The sequence below is a fragment of the Gekko japonicus genome, unplaced genomic scaffold, assembly GCF_001447785.1.
Source record: "Gekko japonicus isolate JY-2015 unplaced genomic scaffold, Gekko_japonicus_V1.1 scaffold32, whole genome shotgun sequence".
Taxonomy (NCBI): Eukaryota; Metazoa; Chordata; class Lepidosauria; order Squamata; family Gekkonidae; genus Gekko; species Gekko japonicus.
The window spans coordinates 325,853-348,924 of NW_015167527.1; the positions used below are offsets into that span (position 1 = coordinate 325,853).

General features: G+C 45.0%; 1 protein-coding gene across 1 annotated transcript in view; it reads right to left on the bottom strand.

Annotated features, from left to right (window-relative positions):
• Positions 1-259: 259 nt before the first annotated feature.
• Positions 260-23,072, bottom strand: part of GALNT16 (polypeptide N-acetylgalactosaminyltransferase 16) — a 222,629-nt gene continuing 199,816 nt past the window's right edge. Inside the window, exons 12-15 of the mRNA XM_015413290.1 lie at positions 20,805-20,888; positions 19,640-19,781; positions 15,376-15,492; positions 260-855 (exon numbers count right to left, since the gene is read on the bottom strand). Coding sequence (XP_015268776.1) covers positions 718-855; positions 15,376-15,492; positions 19,640-19,781; positions 20,805-20,888 — 481 coding nt within the window. The 3' untranslated portion in view covers positions 260-717. The remainder of the gene's footprint in view (positions 856-15,375; positions 15,493-19,639; positions 19,782-20,804; positions 20,889-23,072) is intronic.

Here is a 23,072-nt window from a genome sequence, read left to right on the forward strand (position 1 = left end):
TTTCTTCCTGCAGTGTCACCAACCCTTTCAAATACATAAAAAATGAGCCATGCAGAGAATTCCTGCAAGGAATAACATCAATATAGTCCAGTGAATAAAACACTCAAACGCAACCAAAATAGTAAAAACACAGAAACACAAACAAAATAGTAAAAATCCTATCTTCTTTCATCTTTCCTTCATTGTGTATCTCCCACAACTATTTGCACCAACTTTGCTATAAAGCATTTTGTACAACACATATGCAAAATGAGAGGTGAGGCCATGTCTGAAAGTACATGAAGCCAAACAAATCCATCAGGAGTTCACATTAAGCATTGTCACAGACCAATGGCAACAGCTCCATGAGACCATAGACTGGCACAAGTTTCCCAAGAGGAAGGAATGGAAGGCGAGAACTGTCAGTCTGTCAGATCTAAGCCTTGGTTACTGGACTGTGCCCCTCTCCAGCCTGGAACTGCTGTTAATTTTCCTAAGGTAGTACTCACAGTGAGAAAACAAGAAAACAAATGGGCCATTTCCAGTGATGATTGTTCACATAATGGAGTACTTATTAATGAATTAAAAAAACACTGAAATTTCAATTGAAATGGTTATTGGCTGAGGTTCACAATCAAAATACTTAAGGTTTAAAGATAATCAAACTTCATCTCCCACCCTAACCCCTTCCATTCCCAGAGTCTCATGCAAAAGCAACAGAAGGTTGCTTGGCAACCATCATGTGACTTGGAGTAGCTCCCACTGTTGGCCCAGTATATCTGACTGGCAGATGTTGGTCACTAATCTGCTGGACTGGCTTTCCAGGCACAGGCCACTGACAAAGTGTTGGATGAAGTTCCCTTTCATTTTCCATTTCTGCAAGAGGGAAAGATGGAAGAAGGGAGGGAAGAAAAAGACAACAGTGAGAAATGAAAGATGGCCCATTCTCTGCTTAATTGTTTACTTAAAAAAAAACCAGAATGATATCATAGACCAAGGGTGATTTCCCACAAGCGCTGCTCCGCACTCACTCCTCCCTTTTGCCCGGATGGTACGTGTATATTTCACGCAAGCTGCTGCGCGGCCGCATTTTGCCCCGCAGCTTTGTGCGATTTCCCCCGCGTCTACTCAATCCTCAAAAAACAGGATTGAGTAGATGTGGGGAAAATCGTGCGAAGCTGCAGGGCAAAATGCAGCCACGCAGCAGCTTGTGTGAAATAAGACACGTACGATCAGGGCAAAGAGAAGAGTGAGCGCGGAACAGTGCTTGTGGGAAATCACCCCAAGAGTATCTGCAAAAAATCTCTGAATTCTCCGAATAGAGCTTTAGAGAGAAGAAGATGATATTGGATTTATACACTACTCTTCACTACCCAAAGGAGTCTCAGAGCGGCTTACAATCTCCTTTTCCTTCCCCTCCCCAAAACAAGGTAGGTGGGGCTGAGAGAGCTCTTTTGAGAACTGCTCTTGAGAGAACAGCTCTGGGAGAACAATGACTGACCCAAAGTCACACCAGCAGCTGCACGTGGAGGAGTGGGGAATCAAACCCAGTTCTCCCAGATTAGAGTCTGCGCTCCTAACCATTACACCAAACTGGCTTTATAGATAATATTATTATGACTGAGAACTCTTCAAAAGATGATGTTATCCCAAAGTCATGTAGAATCCCAGTGTTTTAGCATGGTCAGGATTCAACAGGAGCTCAGCTGTTTTCTGGGCTCTCTTGTGCAATCCCTTTAAATGCATTCTGTTTAAAGGGACTGCAGAAGAAAGCCCAAAAACCAACTAAAGGTGAGAGAAATCTGCTCCTGCTTCTCAGCTGTTTTTTGCAGTTTTTCCACTGCTGTTTCCCCCCCCCCCTCAGCTTTTTTCTTCACAGGTCTCTTGGACCTGGAAAAAACTGGGATTTCTGAAATATCCCAGATCCAAATATATTACCAACATTGGGATTTGGGATTTTTCAGGAATCTTGAAGTTTTTGGGGGTCCGAACTGAAAAATACCAAGAAAAAAAATTGCACACCACTATTCTCTTATCAAGCCTCCAGAAACTGGACAAAACTAAACAAACCATGCACTCCCAACTGTCACAGATGGGAATCTTCACTAGCCACACCCCGTATTCATGACAGGGAGCACAATCCTTTCTTAGTTGTTCAGTTTGAGATAACAGCAATTCAGCACACACTCACACTTCGCAACTCAGGCAATTTTCATCTGCGCTTGGATATTTCTATCTGAACACGAACATCTCACAAGAAGATGCAACTCTATGGGTAAATGTTGCAATTTCTTCTAGGTACAGCAATCAGGAAGCATAACGTGGGCTCGATCCATAATTAAGTTTTTTTGTAACTAAAAAAATCTCAGCATATTAATATCCAACCAATAATTAAGTTTTTTGTAACTATAATTAAGTTTTTTTGTAACCAAAATTGAGTTTTTTGGTAACCATAATTAAGTTTTTTTGTAACTAAAAAATCTCAGCATATTAATAGACAACCAATCATATATCTAACCAAGCAGACTACAACTCATGTCAAATTCTGTCAGCAAATATGCTTCTCTCCCTCTCTCATCCCATTTTCTTCCAAAGAGCTCGGGGCACTGTACATGGTTTTCCCCATCTCCATTTTATTATTACATAAATGTTGTAATGTATGATGGGATGAGAGAGAGTTATTGTTCAGCCCGACACAGCAAGACTGTGTGGGGCTGAACAATGATTTGAACTCAAGGCTCTCTGTTCCCAGTCTAACAACTGACATCTCTGCTTAGACATACGGCAGTACGAGTAATTGATCTGTGAAAGACTGGTGGATACATGGATGGATGGACAGATGGTCCTACCTCCCAGCAGGGCATTGGCCTGACTGGCATTTGGTTTCTTCCATGGCTTAGTAAAATTATAATCTGAAACAAGAACATAGAATTGTGGGGCCATCTCTCTCTTATTTTATCAGCTTCAAGAGGGGATTGGATAAACATATGGAGCTATTAGCCACAGTGTACAGATGGAACACAGTGGGTGCGTTAAGACGGGTATTTAAGCCGGTATAGATGCCGGTTAGAATCAGAGTACTTACCCGTGATCACACAGCGAACATCTGCCTTCCGTCCCTAACCGTCACAAACACCCTTTAAACCGGTGTATTCTGCTACTAGGTCCCCAAGTGGTGGTATCCTGAGTGCTCCGGTTCCAACCGCATTATCCCCATCTGATTGCTCTCCACCGGTGTAGAGCCACTTCTGTTCGGAAGCCCAAGGCTTCCGCTTTTCGGTCGCCTTTTTTTTTTTAGCCTCCATGATGTGTGCTTGGGCGAAGCTTCGCCCCGGCGTTTCTTAGTTTTAGGCTGCAGATGAGTCTGGGACCTCATGGCGGCCCTTTTCACTGTAAAAGTTTAAAGGGAAGTCTTTGCTTCAGGGCACACTTTTTGGGACGGGGTGTTCTGCGCCCGCATGAAAATCTCAACTCTGTGGATGGCTGCCTATGCGCATGTGCAAAATGTAAAAAAAAAATTAAAAACCGCTGACACGCGCTGCTGCGCATCAGTAGTGTGAACGGGCATATCGTGATGTGCTGCGCAGTCAGGAGGTGAGTGTGATCGCGTTTCTACCAGATCAAACTGCTCCGGTTCCAACTGGAACAGTTTATGCCGGCTTAAATGGCCCGTCTGAATGCACCCAATGTCTTGGGCAGTGATGCTCTGTATTCTTGGTGCTTGGGGAGCAACAGTGGGAGGACTTCTGCAGTTCTGGCCACTGTGTAACAGTGTTGGACTGGATGGGCCATTGGCCTGATCCAACATGGCTTCTCTTATGTTCTCGGCCCTAAGTATGGCAGAGCTGTATTTAACAAGTCCTGAGTCTCTGGAAGGCAGCATATGCCATATTTAATGCTAAACAAGTAGCAACAAATTAGAAAGCTCTCTAATGCCAATTCTGTGGCATCTTTACTAGGTTACAGGAGATGCAGACGACTGCTGGACTTTCCTTGTGTCCTCCTTTAGCCAGGCAGACGGTCCTTTTATGACAAGGAAGTGTTCTCAGTAGTCTGATAACCCAGGGATGTTAAATTAGTATTTGGCTCATCTGCTTGATTGATGAAGACAATAAAGATCAACTTAGCAGCCTGGATTGATGAGAATGAAGCTCTTTTGCAGACACAGTATATGCAGGTAGGAAATACAGCTGGCTAGCTGTACCATGCCCTGACCTGGATGGCACAGGCTAGCCTGATCTCGTCAAATCTCAGAAACTAAGCAGGTCAGTATTTGGATGAGAAACACTAAGGAATACCAGGGTTGTGACGCAGAGGCAGACAGTGGCAAACCACCTCTGAATGTCTCTTGCCTTGAAAACTCTACAGGGTTACCAAAAGTCAGCTACAACTTGACAGAAAAAAAGCTATGCCACTGGGTTTGCTCATCCCTTTCAAATTAATGCTGGAAGACAGTGTGTGCACTCAATGAGTGACTCTTTTGAACTAAGCAGTTTTATACATGCGCTAAATTGTACAGCAACATGTGAAGATTCAGGTGTTAAAGCCTACAATCATCCATTGTAAAAGCTTCATTAACTGAGCGTTAATTTGTTTTTTTGGGTTTTTTGCATATATCTCTGGCTGTACCTGATTCTCCCTTTACAGGGCACACAAGGCAAGTTATTGGACTGGCTGCAGTTCTCCAGCCTTCACAGCATTCTTCGGACTGTCACACTGGGGAAACCTTTCCATGATAAAACAGGGCATCCAAAACACTGACATTTAATGTGCTTCCGTATCCTGCATGGGTCGGGATGCTTGATGGACTGGCCTTGGCTCCCCGGAAGGAAAACAGTTTGGTAGACAGGTTGCACAGGGAGATGGTGACGATGAGCAACATGGGAGATGGAATTAAATCCCTACACAAAGTTCAAGACAGGATCCACGGTCAGGCAAGCCAAGTGCCTCGTCAGCTGCTTTTTATAAGGAAAGACTAATCAGTGCTCAGTATTATTTATTTGCTTCATTTATAATCTGCTTTTTGCCACAATGGGAACCCAAAATGGCTTACAACCTTCTCCCTTTCTCCATTTCATCCTCACAACTACCCTGTGAAGTAAGTTGGGCTGAGAGTAGGTGACTGGCCCAAAGTCACCCAGGCAGTTTCTATTGGCAGAATAGGAATTTCAGCCTGGATCTCCCAGATCCTACTCCAGCACTCTGACCACTACATTGTGACTGGTTATTCAAAGTATGAACAGTATCTTCAATGCCATTGGCAGGAAATCTTGGGGTATTTTCCTTCTATCCTCCCCCAGTAGTCCCTGGGTCTGTGCAACCAGATGTATGCTGTGAGTTCCATACTGGGAACTTAATCCCAAACATGCACAGGCACAATCTGGTTTGGGACCACAGTACATAGGGAGAGGAGTCATCAGTTTCCAGCCAGACTTTCTCCACTGGGGAAACCCATGTGTACCCCACCAGTATGCATGAAGCCCCCAACAGAGCAAACAGCCCCTCCCCAGCCATTTCTGGTCAGGAAGGGGGTGAGGAGCCTTACAGCACAATCCTAAGAAGAGCAGGGATGGACTGGCTATTAAAGCCACCAGGAAAGTCTTGGTGGGCTGATGGCATGGGAAGTGAGTGGAGCCCATCATGGCTGCAAGTTGGCAGCCCCCATGAGGGGAGTGGGAGCTGCCACTGCTGCAAGCCAGTGGCCCCTGCCTTGGGGAACCAGCAGCCCCCCCCCACACACACACACCACATGGGCAGGAGCTGCTGCTGCAAGCCAGTATCTGCCGCCCTGTGCAATGTGGGCAAGCATGAGCTGAGCAGAACCTGAAGCAAGCCTGCCCCTTCTCTCCTGGGTCTATTGGAGGGCAGGTGCAGACCAGGCATGGGATCCTTTCGAGGGTCAGTTATAACCTTCTAAGCCTATTGAAGCGTAATTTTGCTTAGAATTGTGCTGTAAAGCATCCTCTCCCTTTGTGCCATGATCCCAATTCAAATTGGGCCCACAGATGCCTGGGTTCCCAGCACAGAACTCACAATACACATCTGCTCTTGCAGATACAGGGAGGACCAAAGACAACGTAATGTCATTAGGCCATTAGCACGCATGGTGCTATCCTGCTGAAAGATACAGCAGTTTGAAGAGATACAAATACCATTTAAACTTAGCTCCAAGAAGATGAAATGCTGAGTCTTCCCAGTGTCTTTAAAACCTGAATTTCAACCACATGGAATCCCTATTCAGATCAGGGCCACATGGAGACAGTGTAGGGTTAACTCTTTCACTTTCACATAGTTTTGCAAAGTGAAACTATAGTAATAGTCCTTTAAAGAAAAAAAATGGAAACTCCATTGGGGGTTGGACTGGATGACCCTGGAGATCCCCGTTTCAGTTAGCAAAACTGTATTAGGGCTGCGGTCACACGCAACATTAGCCACGCAAGAGATACGGAAGACAAGCGGAGTTTCCGGTCGCGATCTCACCAGCACATCTGGGAAGCGTAGTGCTTCCGTGGCACAACTGAGGCTTCCTGCCGAAAAAGCGCAGCAAAAAACTAGTACCTTGGAGGTACTAGTTTCCAGAAACTGCGGGGCAAGGGCGGGCGTCTGATCGCGTTTCCGGTGGTATCCGGCGCCCGCCCATGTCCCCTTGCGGAAAAGGGTTTTTGTTCCCCCACGTCTCCGTGGATGCGCACACGCACCCAACGGAGCATGCGCATTCGTAGTGTACACAAAAAAAGAAAACCAGTTCGCCGCGCCGCGCGCTTCTTCATTGCGCGCAGGCGTGTGTTGTGATCGGCACCTCTCCCTTGCCATGGAACCTCCACAGTACCTCCACAGAACCTCCACAGTAGGTCTGATCGCTTTACTGCATGTTAGTTTGCCCCGGGGCAAACAGCCACACTTCTCCTCTGCAGTTTCCTGTCCGTGTGGCAGGGGCCAAGGATTGGTTAAATCTCTCTTTCCTGCCTGTGCAGTCCCAATTTAAATCAGGGCCTTACAGGGCCATAATGTGCCTTTAAACGAGAATTAGAGACCCACAGTCACCATCCGATCTTCTCCGACCTACTCCACACCATCCTACTAATATGTCATCTTTACTGTCACCAGAGCATACAGCCCTTCTCTGCCACTTCTAAGATCACTCCCCCACTTTAAAAAATGGGCTGGTTTATACACTGACCTAGCAGACAATTCTCCCTGAGCTGTGGAAGAATGGGGGCAGGCCTCTCCCCCCCTGTGTCAGTAAAATGTGAGGTGGGTTCTCTACATTAATGGGCAGCCAGAGTCAGCCACAGGGTTGATAAAGTGGAGGAGAATGTTGTAAGCTGCTTCAGGTTCCCACTGGAGAGAAAAGGAGGGTATAAATATTTTTAAACATGGGAACCCCAAATAGACAGAAGTCCTAAAGGTTACTGCCATATAAATGCACTTCGTAGGTCTTGTTTTTCATTCTTCTTGTGTATGCGTGTGGTGTGTAGTTCTAATTATTTCTTAAAATAAGCCTTGATAATCTCCATGGGAAGAATTAACACAGCAAATGTCAAAGATGTCTGTTATAAAGTAGGGGAGGCCGCACAGTTACGCAGCCCTCACCCACAATTTAAGGGCGGGGGGCTGGCAACAAACCGCTTCCTCAAACATTCTGAATCGCAATCCGGTTGCTGTAGCAGAAGGCAGTGTGCAAAGGCGCATCAGAAGAAGCAGACGAAAGCCACACAATACTACTACAAACAGGAAGTGAAGTAATGTGGTTTAACCTGCGTGGTCCAGCTAGCTAGTCTGCAGACAAGCATTAATCAGAGGAAGCAGCCACAAAAACCAACACTTCTCGCTCCCTCCAATAAGCGTGACTTGCCAAAGGGCCGGATAGAAAATCTCTTTCATGTCCTCTGTATCCTTTATCAGGAATACAAAAGACTCAAGCCGCAACCAAAAAGGAATTTGGCTGGACACCAAAGCTGCAATCCTATGTGCACTTCCTTACGAGTAAGCCTCCTTGAATGCAGTGGGACTTACTTCCCACATAGGAAGCATTTTCTGAGCGGACCTGGGTGGCTGTTGGCTTTGTGGTGGCCACAGGAAATCACAGGGAAGCTGCATGTATCAGCACAGATGACCCTCTGCAGCATCCAAATTCTTACACTACTCCCCACTGACAGTCCTTCGTGGGTGTGGTAAAGTTTGCTTATGGTCCAGAGAGATGGGTGGCCAGCTCCCTATGTTACCTAGAGAATGACCTGTAGCCAGCCTCTAATGTAGGATGGTAAGGGGAATGGAACAAGTTGCCTTAGGGACACTGCAGAATCACCATAACAGGTAATGTGTAGGACCTGGTTAGACAAATGCTCAGGTGCATTAGTTGACATGGATTGGAATCCATGGAGCAGGAGGACTGAATGAGGTAGGGCTGCCAACCCCCCCGGTAGGGCGGAATTCCCCCCGCCCCGGAGGCCCGTTACCCGACGCCGGGGAATCCGGGCCCGGGGGGAACTCCGCCCCGGCGTGCGTGTCACCGGAAGTGACGTCGCACGCTGGGGGCGGGGCCACGCCATTTGAGGGGAAAACAAAGAGTTTCCCCCTCAAATGGCTGCCATTTGAGGGGAAAACTCTTTGTTTTCCCCTCAAATGGCGTGGCCCCGCCCAGCGTGTGACGTCACTTCCGGTGATGCTCTGGCGGCACGCGCGTGCGCGCACACGATCGGCTCCCGGACCGGCAGGACGCTCCCCCGCCGGTCCGTTTTCAAGATTTGGCAACCCTAGAATGAGGACTCTGGTACAATTACTTTCAATTGAGTCTCTCAATCGAAATAAAGACACAGAGTGTTCTGGCAACTGTTTAACTTGTTTATCTCTGAGGTCTATTAGTATTTAAGTTCTAGGATTTCCTTTACTAGGAATCCCTGTTACAAGGAACAGGCTGCTGAATTACTCTTGCACTGAACAGAGTTTGCTGACAATGGTAATTAGCAATGGATGTTCCCCTTCCTTTGCCCCCCAGCAGAATCTGGCCCTGTAGCCTGCTATTTCTCTAGATTAGAGGCTGTAAACCCCTTTAAAGCAGAATTGATACCAGTCACCCATTCTTTAGAAATGGCCTGCAGCATCAGGGCACCCAGCAAGTGGGCTTTTCCCCCTGCTAATGAATGAATGAATGACACAGAATAAAAATAACTTCTCAATTAATTGCATGACTTGAAAGCACAGCAGTTGTTTCCACAGAATCCTTTTCAACTTCTCATTTCAATGGAACAGTAAGGTGAGGGAGTGCTAGAACTGGGAGCAGGGATTACATATTTTCCAAAGGGATTGTTTGCATCTTGTAAATAGTTAGCAGGAAATGGTGGGCTTGATTTCCTTCATTTTCCTCACTTCCAGACCTGCAGTAACATTTCTGAGGACATAGTTCAGAGGGCAGAGATGGGGCTATTTGAGGCCTCATTTGAAATTCTGCATCTGATTTCCTTGAACACACAACAAGAGATTTTTGCTATTGTGTGTGTATGTGTTCCCCCCCCCCCCAGCTTTAGGCCAGGACAGTGGAGATAAACTCTTACTTAGCAAGAAAAGAACAGAGCATCAGACAGAGAAAAGAAGCAGCACTATGCCCACAAGAGCCAGCATGGGGCAGTGCTTATGGTAATGAATTAGGACTGTGCCCGATTCAGATCTGTACTTGGCCATGATCACAGATCACATGCTGTGCATGCAGAAAGTCCGAGATTCGAGTCCCAGCAGCTCCAGTAAAAATAATTTAGTAGGGTTGAAGAAATCCTCTGGCAGAGACTTCAGAGCATCTGTCATGCATCATTTTCTCTTGTGGCATCCTACTCATGACTTCCAAAAGCGGACAGGATTTTTTAAAAAGCTATTCCAAGCAAAATAATGCAAGCACTGTTCCTAACAAGCAGCTAAAGGTCCTAGGTTAAATCTGATCCCCAAAACTTAGTCTAACACTATAACCACTATGCTACACTGGCTCTCAAGCAGATTTGCTCAGATGCTTTAGTAGCAAGGCTGGGACAGCATCTGGCAGAATAATGCCAGCCTCTCTCATTGCCCCTGAAATTCCTCCATCTCAAGCTATGAATTTAATGTAGCAAAAATACTTTAGGCTGTGGGAAACTAATCTCTACTAAAATTTACTTTCATGCTGCAGGGGTCAGTTCCAGAGATGAACTCTTCTCTATTATTATGAAATAAATGCTGATCTAAGCATCTAAGCACTTTGCAACTTGGGGCAGGGAAGGAACTAGAGAATTGCCTCTTGGTTTTTTTATGGAGTTCACAGTAAACCCCATTTATTTATTATCTTAGTTCACAAGTTCACTTAATAGAGATTACTTAATAGAGATTATTTGCTCTTTAATACAGCAAGGACATTCTAGTGCAAATACTGACGTTCAAGCAAAAAGAAATGCATAACAATTCACAAGACAATATAAGTATTTTAATGGAGGGGCCCCTTTCCATAAAAATGTTTACAAACAAAATATATAGATTTGGGATTTTTAAACTCATAGCTCCCTGATCATCTCTATGAACAGCAAAACCAGAAGAATTTATACAAAGCAGCAAAGATGGAAGGATAAACTATATATTGTAAGAGCAGTTAAGGAAAACTGATCATTTTGTGTAATTCATATAGGCAATGTATTTCAGCTTTCTTGGAGCAGAATTTTGATTATCTAGGCGCAGAATCTGAATTCTGTTTATGCAGTATACACATAGCCCTAGACAGGAAAGGATAAACTCTAACCTCTGCCAGCCCCAGCTGATTACTCTGGCTTGTTTCTACAGGTGTCAAAGCACAATCATAGTGAGTGCTGTCATCATGCCTGTGAACAAGTGTGCTTGTACCCACCTTCATGTCAGAAATCCACATCAGAGTGCATGCAAATGCTTGTTTATGCTAGCAAAAGTGTGCTACAATTGGTACCCTGCTTATGGCTGAGCAGACTTCTTTAGCAGGACAATGTGGGGCAACTCAGCCATGGGGCAACTCAGTGTGCCCTCTGAAAAGGAGAGACAACAGGTCAGAAAAGGCACCAAAGCTGGCATTTTGTGTGTGACCTGATTACAAGACAGGTGCTCGCTATGCAAGCTGATGTATGGGATTTCGGGCTCACCATAATGGAAGCTAAAAAAAGAAACATATTCCTGGATCCTCTGGTTCTATTTTGGGCCAGCAAAGCTGCAGGCAACTGGTCTCAAATGGATATTGTGCTGTTTCTCATGCACTTTTCAGAATGGATGCTAGTGAACAATGGTGGGTACCACTAATAGAACGGGCTATACTTAATATAGTAAAGAATTAAACTGGCTGTTAGATTTTGCTGTTGCTGATGCAAGAGTCCTCCATGCCACTGAGAAAAAGATTTTGTAAAGACACGTAAAGGGAAATTGGTGACCTAGTTCCATAGTACTCTGGGGAGAATATGGTCATTGGCAGAGAGGAAGGCAGATCTGGGAACATTCACAAAGTCCTCATTTCAGTTCTGAGAGTTTTCCCAAATATTTGCTGCAGCAGTTTTTACAGACCCTCCTACATTAGCTAGATCTCTTGGGGAATGGAAGTGCTTTCTGCAGATGGCCAGTGAACTGAAAGAGCTGATAGGGCAGAGATGAGGAAGACCCAGAATGAGTTAAGGTTGTTGCCTCCTTGACCAAGAGGAGGTTCCTCCTCTGACTCTTCAGTTGCAAAGTGACAAAAGAAGTTTGGCAAACACAGTTTCTCCATCCATCAGTACTGACAGGAGAAACGATGCTTGGCATAGCTGTGCAAGGCTGTCTCCACCAGCAAAAGCCTGCCTGTGTTTTGAGATCGGCTTCGGATGTTCTGCAGGCCTATGACAGCTGCAATAACGGCCTTTTCACTAGTGGCCACTAGACTGGAATTCCTTGACTCATGAGGCTCTTTAGGCCCTGCATTTGTGAATATTTGGAGACTTGTCAAGATTTTAGAAGAAGAGCAGGTTTCTATAACTTGCTTTTCTCTACCCTAAGGAGTCTTGAAGTGGCTTGCAATCAACTTCCCTTCCTCTCCTGACAACAACAGGCACCTTGTGAGGTAGGTGGGGCTGAGAGAGTTTTGAAAGAAAACAGAGACTGACCCAAAGTCACCCAGCAGGCTTCATGTGGAGGACAATTGGGGAATCAAACCCAGTTCTCTAGATTAGAATCCACCACTCTTAACCACTAGACCACACTGGCTTTATTTCTTCCGCTTACCTGATGTTGTTTTAATCTGTACTTTTGGTTTTATTTTACTTCCAGTTGTAGCTTTTACCATTGATTCTACAATTGCTGATTTCATTCATTACTTTTTAATAGCTCTGAGGTTTTTTTAATTAGCTTAAAGTTCTTTTTACTGCCAGTTATTGCTAATTTGTAGACCTTTCTGAAGTTTTTTACTTTATTGCTTAAAAGGTTTATCAAAATTTACTATTTATTTGTGGTGATTTTTTGCAGATATACACCAGCTTGATTATTTATGGTGGAAAGGCAGAGTATGCATTTTCCCAATAATAAATAAATACATACCAAACACCAAGTACAAATAGAGTCAATAAATAACCTGCTCCAGAGCAATGGCAGTGCCTAGAACAGTTCACCAATAATCAATTAAACAAAAAAGGCCCTGGTTCATAAACTTTGATTCATAAACCATCTTTGAACTGTCTTGAAACACCCTCCTGAATAATTCTGCTTAGCATTTCCTCTGGAAGGCCAGTCTGGTGGGAATCTTCCTCACGTTTTCCAGGAGTCTGTTCCACAGCTAGCGTGCAGCAGTGGAAAAAGCTTGGAAAAAGCTTTCTAGATGATGCTTCCATGTTAGATCCCTTCCAGTCCGGCTTTCGCCCGGGACACGGGACGGAGACGGCATTGGTCGCTCTTACTGACAACCTCCAAAGACACTTGGATCGAGGCGGTTCGGCGGTGGTGCTGCTGCTTGACCTGTCGGCTGCGTTCGACAGGGTCACTCGCCCGCCGCCTTGCCGACGTGGGGATACAGGGGCTTGCCTTACAGTGGCTTGTCTCTTTTCTCCAGGATCGGGGACAAAGGGTGGCGCTAAGGGAACAGCAGTCCGGGAGACAGCCACTTGAGTGTGGGGTGCCTCAGGGTGCTGTGCTTTCCCCGATGTTGTTTAACATCTATATGCACCCCCTTACCCAGGTGGCTAGGAGGTTTGGGTTGCGTTGTCATCAGTACGCTGATGACACCCAGCTCTACCTGATGTTGGGGGGGCCAGTTGGACTCCAGACCGGAAGATCTGGACCGGGCGTTGCAGGCCGTGGCTGGTTGGCTTAGGCTGAGCCAGTTGAAGCTGAATCCGGCGAAGACTGAGGTCCTATGCCTGAGTCGTGGCGGTAAGGGGTTGGGGCTCCCACTCCCAACGTTTGATGGGTCACTATTAGTGCCAGCACTGGAGGTTAGGAGTTTGGGAGTGCGCCTGGATCCCCTTCTGACGATGGAGGCCCAGGTATTGGCCACTGCAAAATCGGCCTTTTACCATCTTCGGCTGGTTCGGCAGTTGGTTCCCTTCCTCAACTGCTGCGACCTGGCTACGGTGATCCATGTAACGGTCACCTCGAGATTGGATTACTGTAATGCTCTCTACATGGGGCTACCCTTGTCCCAAATCCGGAAGCTGCAGCTGGTGCAGAATGCCGCGGTCAGGCTGTTGATGGGTCTCCCGCGTCGGGAGCACATCCAGCTTGCGCTTAGGCTGCTGCACTGGCTGCCAATTGCTTACCGGATTCGCTTCAAGGTGCTGGTGCACCTCACACTCAAGTGGCCTTTAAAGCCCTATATGGCCAGGGTCCAGCTTACCTGAGGGACCGCCTTTCCCCATTTGTGCCCCAGAGAGCACTACAGTCTGGGGCCCAACAACGTCTATCTATCCCGGGCCCCAAGGAGGCGAGACTTGCCGTTACCAGGGCCAGGGCGTTTTCGGTGGCGGCTCCATACTGGTGGAACGAGTTCCCAGACGAGATCAGGGCCCTGAGGGACCTCTCACAGTTCCGCAGGGCCTGCAAGACAGAGCTCTTCCACCAGGTTTTCAAATAGGAGCCGCCACCACAGTTACCATCAATCCGGAATTTCGGACTGGCCCGCTCTGAGCCTCACTGGAGAACATCTGCACCGTGGGACTGATTTTAAGATCTGAAGACAGAAGGAATGCAGATACGCCATTCATCTTAAGGTTACTCTGCTGTAGCGAGCACTTTATTGTTAAGATTGTTTTTAAGGAATTTTAATATTTTTATTGTTATATTTGTATCGGCCTCTCGACCGTCTCCTGTAAACCGCCCAGAGCCTGTTTACAGGGTGGGCGGGGTATAAATGTAAATATAAATAAATATGCAAGATAGCAACAGACCAAACCATTCTACTCTAGAGCAGCTTCCTCTATAGGTACTACATTATAAGCTTCATGCTCCTTAGATCTGTCACATACCACACAGGCTTTATTTATTTGTAGATAAATAACAATTACAGACATTCCTACTGTACCAGGGATTGTTAACTTTTTTCCACCTATGTTTTCAACTTGCATGTGGAGATCCAGCCAGAAAACAACTGTGAGCACACAACTCAGATGAGTTCACTGCTCATCTAGATAAGCCCTTGAGGCTCAGGTCTGTTTCCATATTACACATATGAGCATCTTCAGCAATTTCCCAGCTCCTTCCAAATGTGCATTTAAAAGAAAACATCACATACAAAGCAGTCCTGTACTTCCGAAGCAATGTCCAGCACGGCCCTTTGACATAGGATTTCTTTATCCCAATGGCAGAATGAAGAACATGCATCAGGAAGAGCAAAGCAGCCATTCCATCAATGTGCTGCTTCTGCAAGACTGATTCCCTGCTACATTTGTGTTTCTTTCAGTGGCATTTGAATCATTCATGGCTTGCACATGAATCTGGATTAGAGTCAGACTGCAAGTGACCGTCATTTTCTCTGTGTACCACTGGAGCAAGAATGCTGCCTGAATCGTATGACCCTTCACTTGCATTGCCCAGGAAGGAACTGGAGTCCGAAGCATCCTAGAACCCAAGATGACCGAATGGAGTTTTGAGGCAGATCTCAAGCAATCAAGGCTATTAGGAAAAAGGCATTGGCCACATCTATTTACGATATTTCTCAATTGAACAACTGTGTGTGTGTGCACATGTACACTGAGCAGATGTACAGACTGTTCTTTTAGTCAAAACGTTTCACCAACCCTCCCTAAAATTTGCTACCTACCTGTGGAATTCTAGATCTCCTCTGATTGCATCCCACCCCCAAAGAGACCAGGAGCTGCATTCCCAATATCACTTATTAAATATGCCACTATGACACTAAGGCAGCAGTAGAATAAAACATCAGGATTGGTCTTAGTACAGTACCTGTCTGCCGTCTTTCTGATTGCACGCCTCAATTGTGATCTGAGACCCAGTGGAGAATGAGGTGATTGAAAGACACTTGTCTTGCTGCCTGATTAAAGGATCACTGAATATCCACTCCTTTGGGGGTAGCAGAAGATAAAAACAGAGTTCAGTGTAAGGTTAGAAATACAAAATGTCCTTCTTCAGCCACTAATGCTAAATATTGGGTTCTGTGCTCGTGCTTCAACAGCTTTCAAGACAGACCTCTCGTGGGTGTGGCTTGCCTCAGCCCCGGGGAGCAGGCATCTACTGAGCATGCCTAGAGCTACTAAATATAAAGTTACCTATTTTTGCCACCTACAATTCTCCACATGAATGATTCTGGGCATACATGTCCCTATAATATTACTTGAGGAATTAAAGGACTACTGTGTGGAGGCCTCAACTGACAGTGTTCTTTCCCCCAGGATACAGAGGGACATCCAGAGATTTCTGTAGTCATAGTACTTTTAGATACAACTTTCTCCATGTGAAAGTGTACCCAGGATGCTCTTATAGAAAATGACTGCAGGAGCCAGCACTTTGGTCAAATGCATCTGCATGTACTGGCACAATTTGCTATATGAAGTCCAGGGTTTGCCATGGGCATAGTGGGGGCCCCAGTCCCCAGGTATATGGCACCTGCCTCCACTTTCAAGCTAATCAGTAGGAGGCTGCAGGCAAGGGCTCAGCTGCTAGAACATGTAAGGCTGCATGGCTTCTGTGAAGAAAATTAGTCCTTAGAAACTTTGGCCATTTTAAAATCCTTGGTTCAGGCCTCAAACGTGGCCTAGTGTGAATTGCCAGAGATAGAGACACTGCTGGCAAAGCAAGCTGATCTTGCTATTCGTAGATAATATGCAGCTGTGCAGAGGAGCTGAGTGCCTAGCACCAACTTCCAATTAACACATTCTAACCAATTGAGGTCTATGAGTTTCCCCTGTGGGAAAGTTTCGATTCCTTTCATACTGGTCAAGTCACCTTATAGGTCATTTGCCCAGCAGCAGGGAATTACATCACCATTAAGGGTTCCTATTGGTTCTTCAGGCCTGGGACCACATTGGACCCTTACCCATAAATAAGTTAGGTTTTCACCTTAGTGTTAGTCTGATGTGACTGTGTATTACCACACCATGCAGTTGCTGTTATGTTCCTGGCAGCCATTTTCATTGCTTGCTTGAGTGGGCCAAACCGCTTGCTGGCCCTGGCTGTCTCTGGAGAGAGCCGCTTTGATGCTGAGAGCCTTCAGCCTGAGATGGAGTAACATCTGGTAACTTGGAACCATGGTATTACTGTGTTAGCCAGCATTATAATTCTTAGTTTTCTTCCCCCCCCCCTCAGTCTTGTTCTTTTAAAAACATCCTTGCCCGTTTTCTTTGCTTGTGGTTTTTGCCTTCAACTGACCTCAATCTAATTAAGTGACCACCTACCAGGTAACTTGTCTTTGTTGGGAACTGGTTCTGCAGGTCTACCCTGCAGGGTCGACTTTCTGGTTAAATCCCGGAAAGGCTAGGAGCTTGCCCTTTTGCATCTAAGCCATTAGGATAGTTAAAAGGGCTGGTGGTAGCCTATCCAATTAGTGTGTGGGCAGCCACACACTAGGATTTTGTAATTTTGTTGGACCAAAGGTCCTTAGGCTGGGCTGAGGACCTTTGACAGCTTCCAATGAAGAGAAACACCCTGTCACATTGCTCAGTCTATTTTAGGTGGGAAAACATGCTTACTGAAGGTTCTGGCTTGATTAAACATTCTGCCTCTGCTGCACAAAAATGCTTCCTTGTGCTGGTGCTCCTCATTGTGATTGGTTTCGCTTTGAAAGGAATGCAGCACAGTAGCAATGCTTGCACCACACCAGTGCAATGTTCATACCACACTAGTGCTGTGTATGCCAGGATCTGGCATACAAGTGATGCACACGTATAAGGTGGAGCATGAGAGAAGCATCTATACAAAACATCTTTTCATGTTGCCAGCTTTAGGCATTTTTAAATGTTGGTTCTTCAGTAGAAACTGGGCTGAAAAAATCTAAAGCCTGAAGGAGGGAAACCTCAGAAGGCTCCAGGAAAGAAACAGGAATGGATCCTATTACTTTAACGGAACTCTCTTCTAGTATAAGGAGATTTCCCCCCATGTTTCCCAGTGGAACATGTCACTTCCAGTGGGTCCAAGCTCATCTCATCAAGGGAAGGCTACTTGCACTGGAGGAAGGTTTTGCTGCTACAGCAGTGAAGTCATTGGATGTAGCTCCCTGTATATGTCAAGGACACTAATTAGGTGTTCAGCAAAACGTGTGCCAGATTTGCAAAACACCAAGCTCAGTATGTAAAAACACCTTTAAAACACACAAGTGTGCCTGCCTCATAGGTTGCAACTTGCCCAAGGATTTCAAGCCATCCTCACCCACCACTGGCACAGGCTGCATTAGAACAGATCCAGGTTCATGCCTCTTAATTTCTACAACAGGTAACAGTTTCTACATGTTTTACACCATAGGGAAATTCATCAACTAGTTTCTAAAACGTGTACCAGCTGTTCACTGTGATGGCAAAACAGGCCATTTATCATTAGGGATACAGCACACACAACCACACTCTTACAAAACAGAACTCAAGAGTGCAAGCCCACTTCATTGATTTATCCTCCCACCTAATCACTACCCTTCCCAACAGACAATTAATGTTCGCTTTCTTCACTGGGAGAATTCCCAGGACAGAGATACAGTTCAATGAATTTCAGCAATTTCAAACAATGGCAAAATGGCACAGCAAGTCAAATCAAACAGCTTGTTGGACTGCTGTCTGAAAACTCGTTCCCAACCATTAACAGATGTGAATGAGCATTTGCTGGCATCTGATATCCTACTGTGACCTTTTGCTTACCCAAGCTGCTTCCTTGCAACATGACAGTATCTGAATGAGGAATTCTCAGGCAAGTTCCTCAGCCAAGATAAATGCATCAAAAGCCACTGGATGATTTTGTCAATTTAAACCAGCATACAGCATTGACCCAGACATTGCAGGACAACTGTGAAAGGTCAAAGAGGAAGCAGCTACTATTTTAGAGTCCTTTCCAGTGTATTCTTACTCAGTAAAGAGGAGATTTGTCAGGATCTGTGGAGCTCACATAGTTTTAGGAGAGCAACTTCTAGCTCAATACTGAGCTATAAGATAAAATTATACGGGTTAAAACAACAGAGTCTGGTAGCTCCTTAAAGACTTTCAAGAGTCTGATGCTACATGTAGGCTCATGCACTCAAAAGCTTATGCTACAATAAACTTGTTATAAATAAAATTGTCACAAGGCTCTTTGTTGTTTTTGGTTGCAACAGACATGGCTGCCCTGTGGAATTTACCATTTAGGGTACCAGTACAACCCTGTCTAGGAGGACATGTACCTATAGTACCTGCAATTGCATATGAAGTAATACTGTAATTTCCAAATATTAAACAGATCTGGCAATAAAGATCACAGGACAATAGCATGCACTATTTTCACATAACATATGGACCAAAGTGCACCCAGCTGATTGGGAAACACCAGGGCACTTCCATACAAGAAAAAACTGGTTGTAGACTATCACCATTACACACACTGGAATCTCTCTAGAGTCCATATGCTAGGAAACCATGACCAGCAGTAGCTTCCACACTTGAATATGCAATGAAATAAATTTGTGTACAAACAAACTTCAGGACCTGCATAAAGATTTCATGCACTTTCCTCCATGGAAGCACATTCTATGCAAGAAAAGTGTACTGAGGGGAACAGTCTTGAGACAAAAGCACATCACAAGCCTTCTTAATGCTGGTCCCAGGACCAAACAACTTTTTGTTAAGCCTTACTTCACCTGCTACCTATAGAGTTCTGGAACTCCTGGGATTGGTTTCAGTGATCTTCATTGCTTCCAAAATCAGTACCAGCAGCTGAGGCATTTATGCAGGCAGTACCGAACTCAAGGTCAACAGAGGCTGAGCAGCTATCATTCAAGGCAAGGGTAACCCAGTATAATGATGACATGCTGTCAATGTGCTCTACCAATAAGGGCCCAGTCAAGTAGTTGGGAAGATTATCAGAATGGAATGCAGTTTAGTCAATCCCATCTCTCTCTCTAGCTTGAAGGAAGCACTGAGGTGAGGTCTGGTAAGTCCTATCCTCAGACCTACTGAGGCCCACATACCTCAGGTGGACACATTCATTTTTCTCAGTAAGGAATAGGAAAGAACAAAGGGTGAGGCTTCTAATTCACCTGAGTGGCAGCAGGATCGTTCACTGTCCCTTTACAGCTTCCAACTCCTGCTAGAGAGTTTCCTGCTGTGTCTTGTCCCTGAGACTCCAAGCAATTTACTCCTTGTTTGATGATCCCAGGAATCAACTCCTTTTCTGGGATCCTGTGAAACCAAAATTAAAAGCAAACAAAATCCCAAAACACAAGATTATCAACGCTGACCCTGCAAAGTTTATCAAGAAAGGGATAAAGCATTATTCGTAAAGTTATTCACACACCACAGAACTGCTATCCCCCATCTGGAGTGAAAGACAATAATAGATCTGTGTAAAAGTGGCAAAAAGGGATTTTGCCAATTTTGCCATCTACTGAAGTGACTGAGGGAGTTAGAGGGAAAAGAGGCTACTAGTGAGTGAGATAGTACCATGGTTCCATTAAACATACCACTATTTGTACAAACATAACCTCAATTATTTGTTTTTCCTCGGCACCAAACTGCATGAGAACCTCTCTTTTTCCTCCAAGATGTACTGTGCCCTTTACTTAAACTACTCCTGCTCTTTAGCTAGTTCAGTGGTGAAAATTTTAGACTAGAAAGAATCTTAAACCATATTTACCCAGTGATATTTCTAGTTCACCCCAGCAAGCATCTCTGACCTTTTCGAATTATTAGGCCAAAACTTTCAGAATCAAACCCTATTAATTCTAATAAGAATGAATTATAATACCCTTCATACTGCTACAGCTATTTCTCAAGAAATATTCTCATCTCTTTTCCCACTGATATAACACCCCAGTTCTATTATTCTCTCAGCAGGTACATATTTCTCCCTTCCAGAATACCTCAGAAGAGGAAACTATAACTCTCTCATATTTCTGATCTTTCACTCTTCAGAAATTTGATGTCAACCCACCCTGCTTTTCATCTACTACCATAAAAGCTCTAGGACGTGACTCAATTTCTGTTACATAGTCCCAGGCTGCTACGGAATATTGGGTTTAAATGGAGACAAGGGTCAGGTGGTGAGGCCAGGGAAGAAGGTTCTGAAAAGAGCCTCTAATTTGTGGTGCCTTCAAGATGCCACAGGCATACTTTACTTATTGGAAAAGTATCTACCACTTTCTTTTCCTCCCTCAACATTAAAATATGCATCCTGCAGTTTTCTTTGAGACTTCGAGTACTCACTTGAGCTCAGGGTAGACATTCTCCAAGTACCACTGGAAGGATTTACAGTTCAGTTTCCTGCGCTGCTCTACTCGGTCTGCAATGCTGGAAGGAATACAGGTTGTCAATGAGCATGAAGGGAAAAGATTTCATGATACACATGTGGGTAAACATGGCTTGCAAGCTCTTGTCTGCCTAGTGCAGGAGTAATAACTTAACTGTTGTGGGTATCCAGCCCAGCCCAGCCCAGCCCCTCTTCCTCCCCTCTCTATTTCTCATCCTTTTTCTCTGGGCCACTGTAATGTATCCATCCCAGACTGCGTGCGCGGCCATTGCGCCACGCGGTCAGGCGAAGCCGTCGAGCTTCACTCACAGGAACAATGGGACAAGCGGATGCTAGTCCGCACCTATTGGCAGGCTAGGCTTCCAGTCGAGAGCCTATGGAACTCTCAACCACTGTAAATAGCCAATCACTAGTGTGTGGGTGTGTTTTGGGTGCGGGGTTGTTGTGCATATAAACCAGCCTGCGAGCTGGGCAATTTGTCTGTTCTGAGCTGAAATAAAGTATGAGAGCTGAAATCACTAGTAAGTCTCAGTTCTTTTCAGCCACTGCCACCATCAAATCAAAATTACCTGAAAGTTTGAGCTCTGAGCCATTTTGCTGCTTAAAGGCATAGCACTGGGTTTGCCTTTCCTCTCCTTTTGCCCTTGCTACCAAAGGGACCAACATACTTATTTAAGTACTCTGGGGAAGTGGGATTTAACCATTGTTCCTCCCCTGGGTGAAGTGTGTGTGGTTAAAGCTGTCAAGAAATAGAAAAGAAATTGCTAGGTGGCAGAACTATGAAGCCGAGGTGGGGGGGGGATCTGGGAGAGCCAGGTTCAGACCCTCCTCCTCCTCCTCAGCCAGGAACCTTTTGTCTGGGTCACCCAGGGCCGGTCGCTCAGCCTGGACCACCTCAAAGGTAGGACTGGAAAAAAGAAAGAGAGGAAACAAAGAGCAAGAGACGGATCATAGCCGTGCTTGGCTGCTGAGGCTGGGTGTATGGGGGGGGCGGCACTGAAAAACTCTTATTTACTTGCAAGAAAGATGACTCGTCTCCTAACAGTGCTATATATACAAAAAGTAACTAATTTGTATGGAAAGCTAGTCTTGCATATGCTTAAATACCTTTATTGAACGTCTGTGGGTTCCCCAGTAAATCAATTGCTTTCAGTCCTAGGAATCAATTGCTTTTGTTTGTATTTTAAGTGAAAAAAATATTGCTAGTAGAGTTTGCCTGTGTCATTTATAAAGTTCATCTCTCCAGTACCTGGCATTACATTTCATGGCACACATGGCCCGGCCCAACAAAGTAACATTTATATCAGATCCAGCCCTTATAACAAGAGGTCAACAGCTCTACTTTATACATCCCTCTACAGATGATAACAAGGGAGTTGGACTTGCAAGCAGTGTACTCTCTAAGCTGAGTTAGTGTGAGCTAGCTCACAGAATTTTAGCCTCCAGCTCACAGATTTTTGTCTTAGCTCAGGGAGGATGAGTCCAGAGCAAGCTAATTTATGCAGTAGCCAAATCATTTGCTCACAACTTTAATGCCAGCACCTCACAAAGTAGAAGTTTTGCTCACAAGACTCCGCAGCTTAGAGGGGACATTGCTTGCAAGCAGTTAGAAATCATCCATTACCTTGGTTTCAATATTTAGAGGTCCCCCTGGTGGTCTCAGGACCATGTTCTCATAGCTATTTTTAATTGATATTTTATTAAGTATATGTGTGTGTGTGTATAATACATATATTTTTATACATATCTTAACACTTCATTTTTCATATTCTCCTCTTTCTAAGAATCAAATTAAAAATTGAAAGCATATAAGTACTCTCTATCCTCATTATCTTATTCCCTTTCTTTACCCGCTTGCCCAAACCGCCGTACAACTTCCTCTAATTCATGATCTAAACATTATTACATTCTTCTTTAAGTTATTCAAGACTTCTATACTTCTTTTGCTGGATTCCCTCCGTACATCCTTATTTTATACTTATAGTCTTTCTTCCATACTTATAAAGGAAAGTTGAACAGGGTAGCCTCTGAAACTGGGTGCTGCAGAGGAAGCCTCTGCAACAGGAGGAAACCCTCCTCCCTCTTATCGGAGGTCTTGGGGGGGCACACCCTTCCCCTCCTTGCTATGCCGTTGGCTTTAGCTATTCCATTCCTATTGTCTATTTTCCATTATTATTATTCCCACTCATCCTATCTACTAACTCTAACTTACTCTATATACTAAC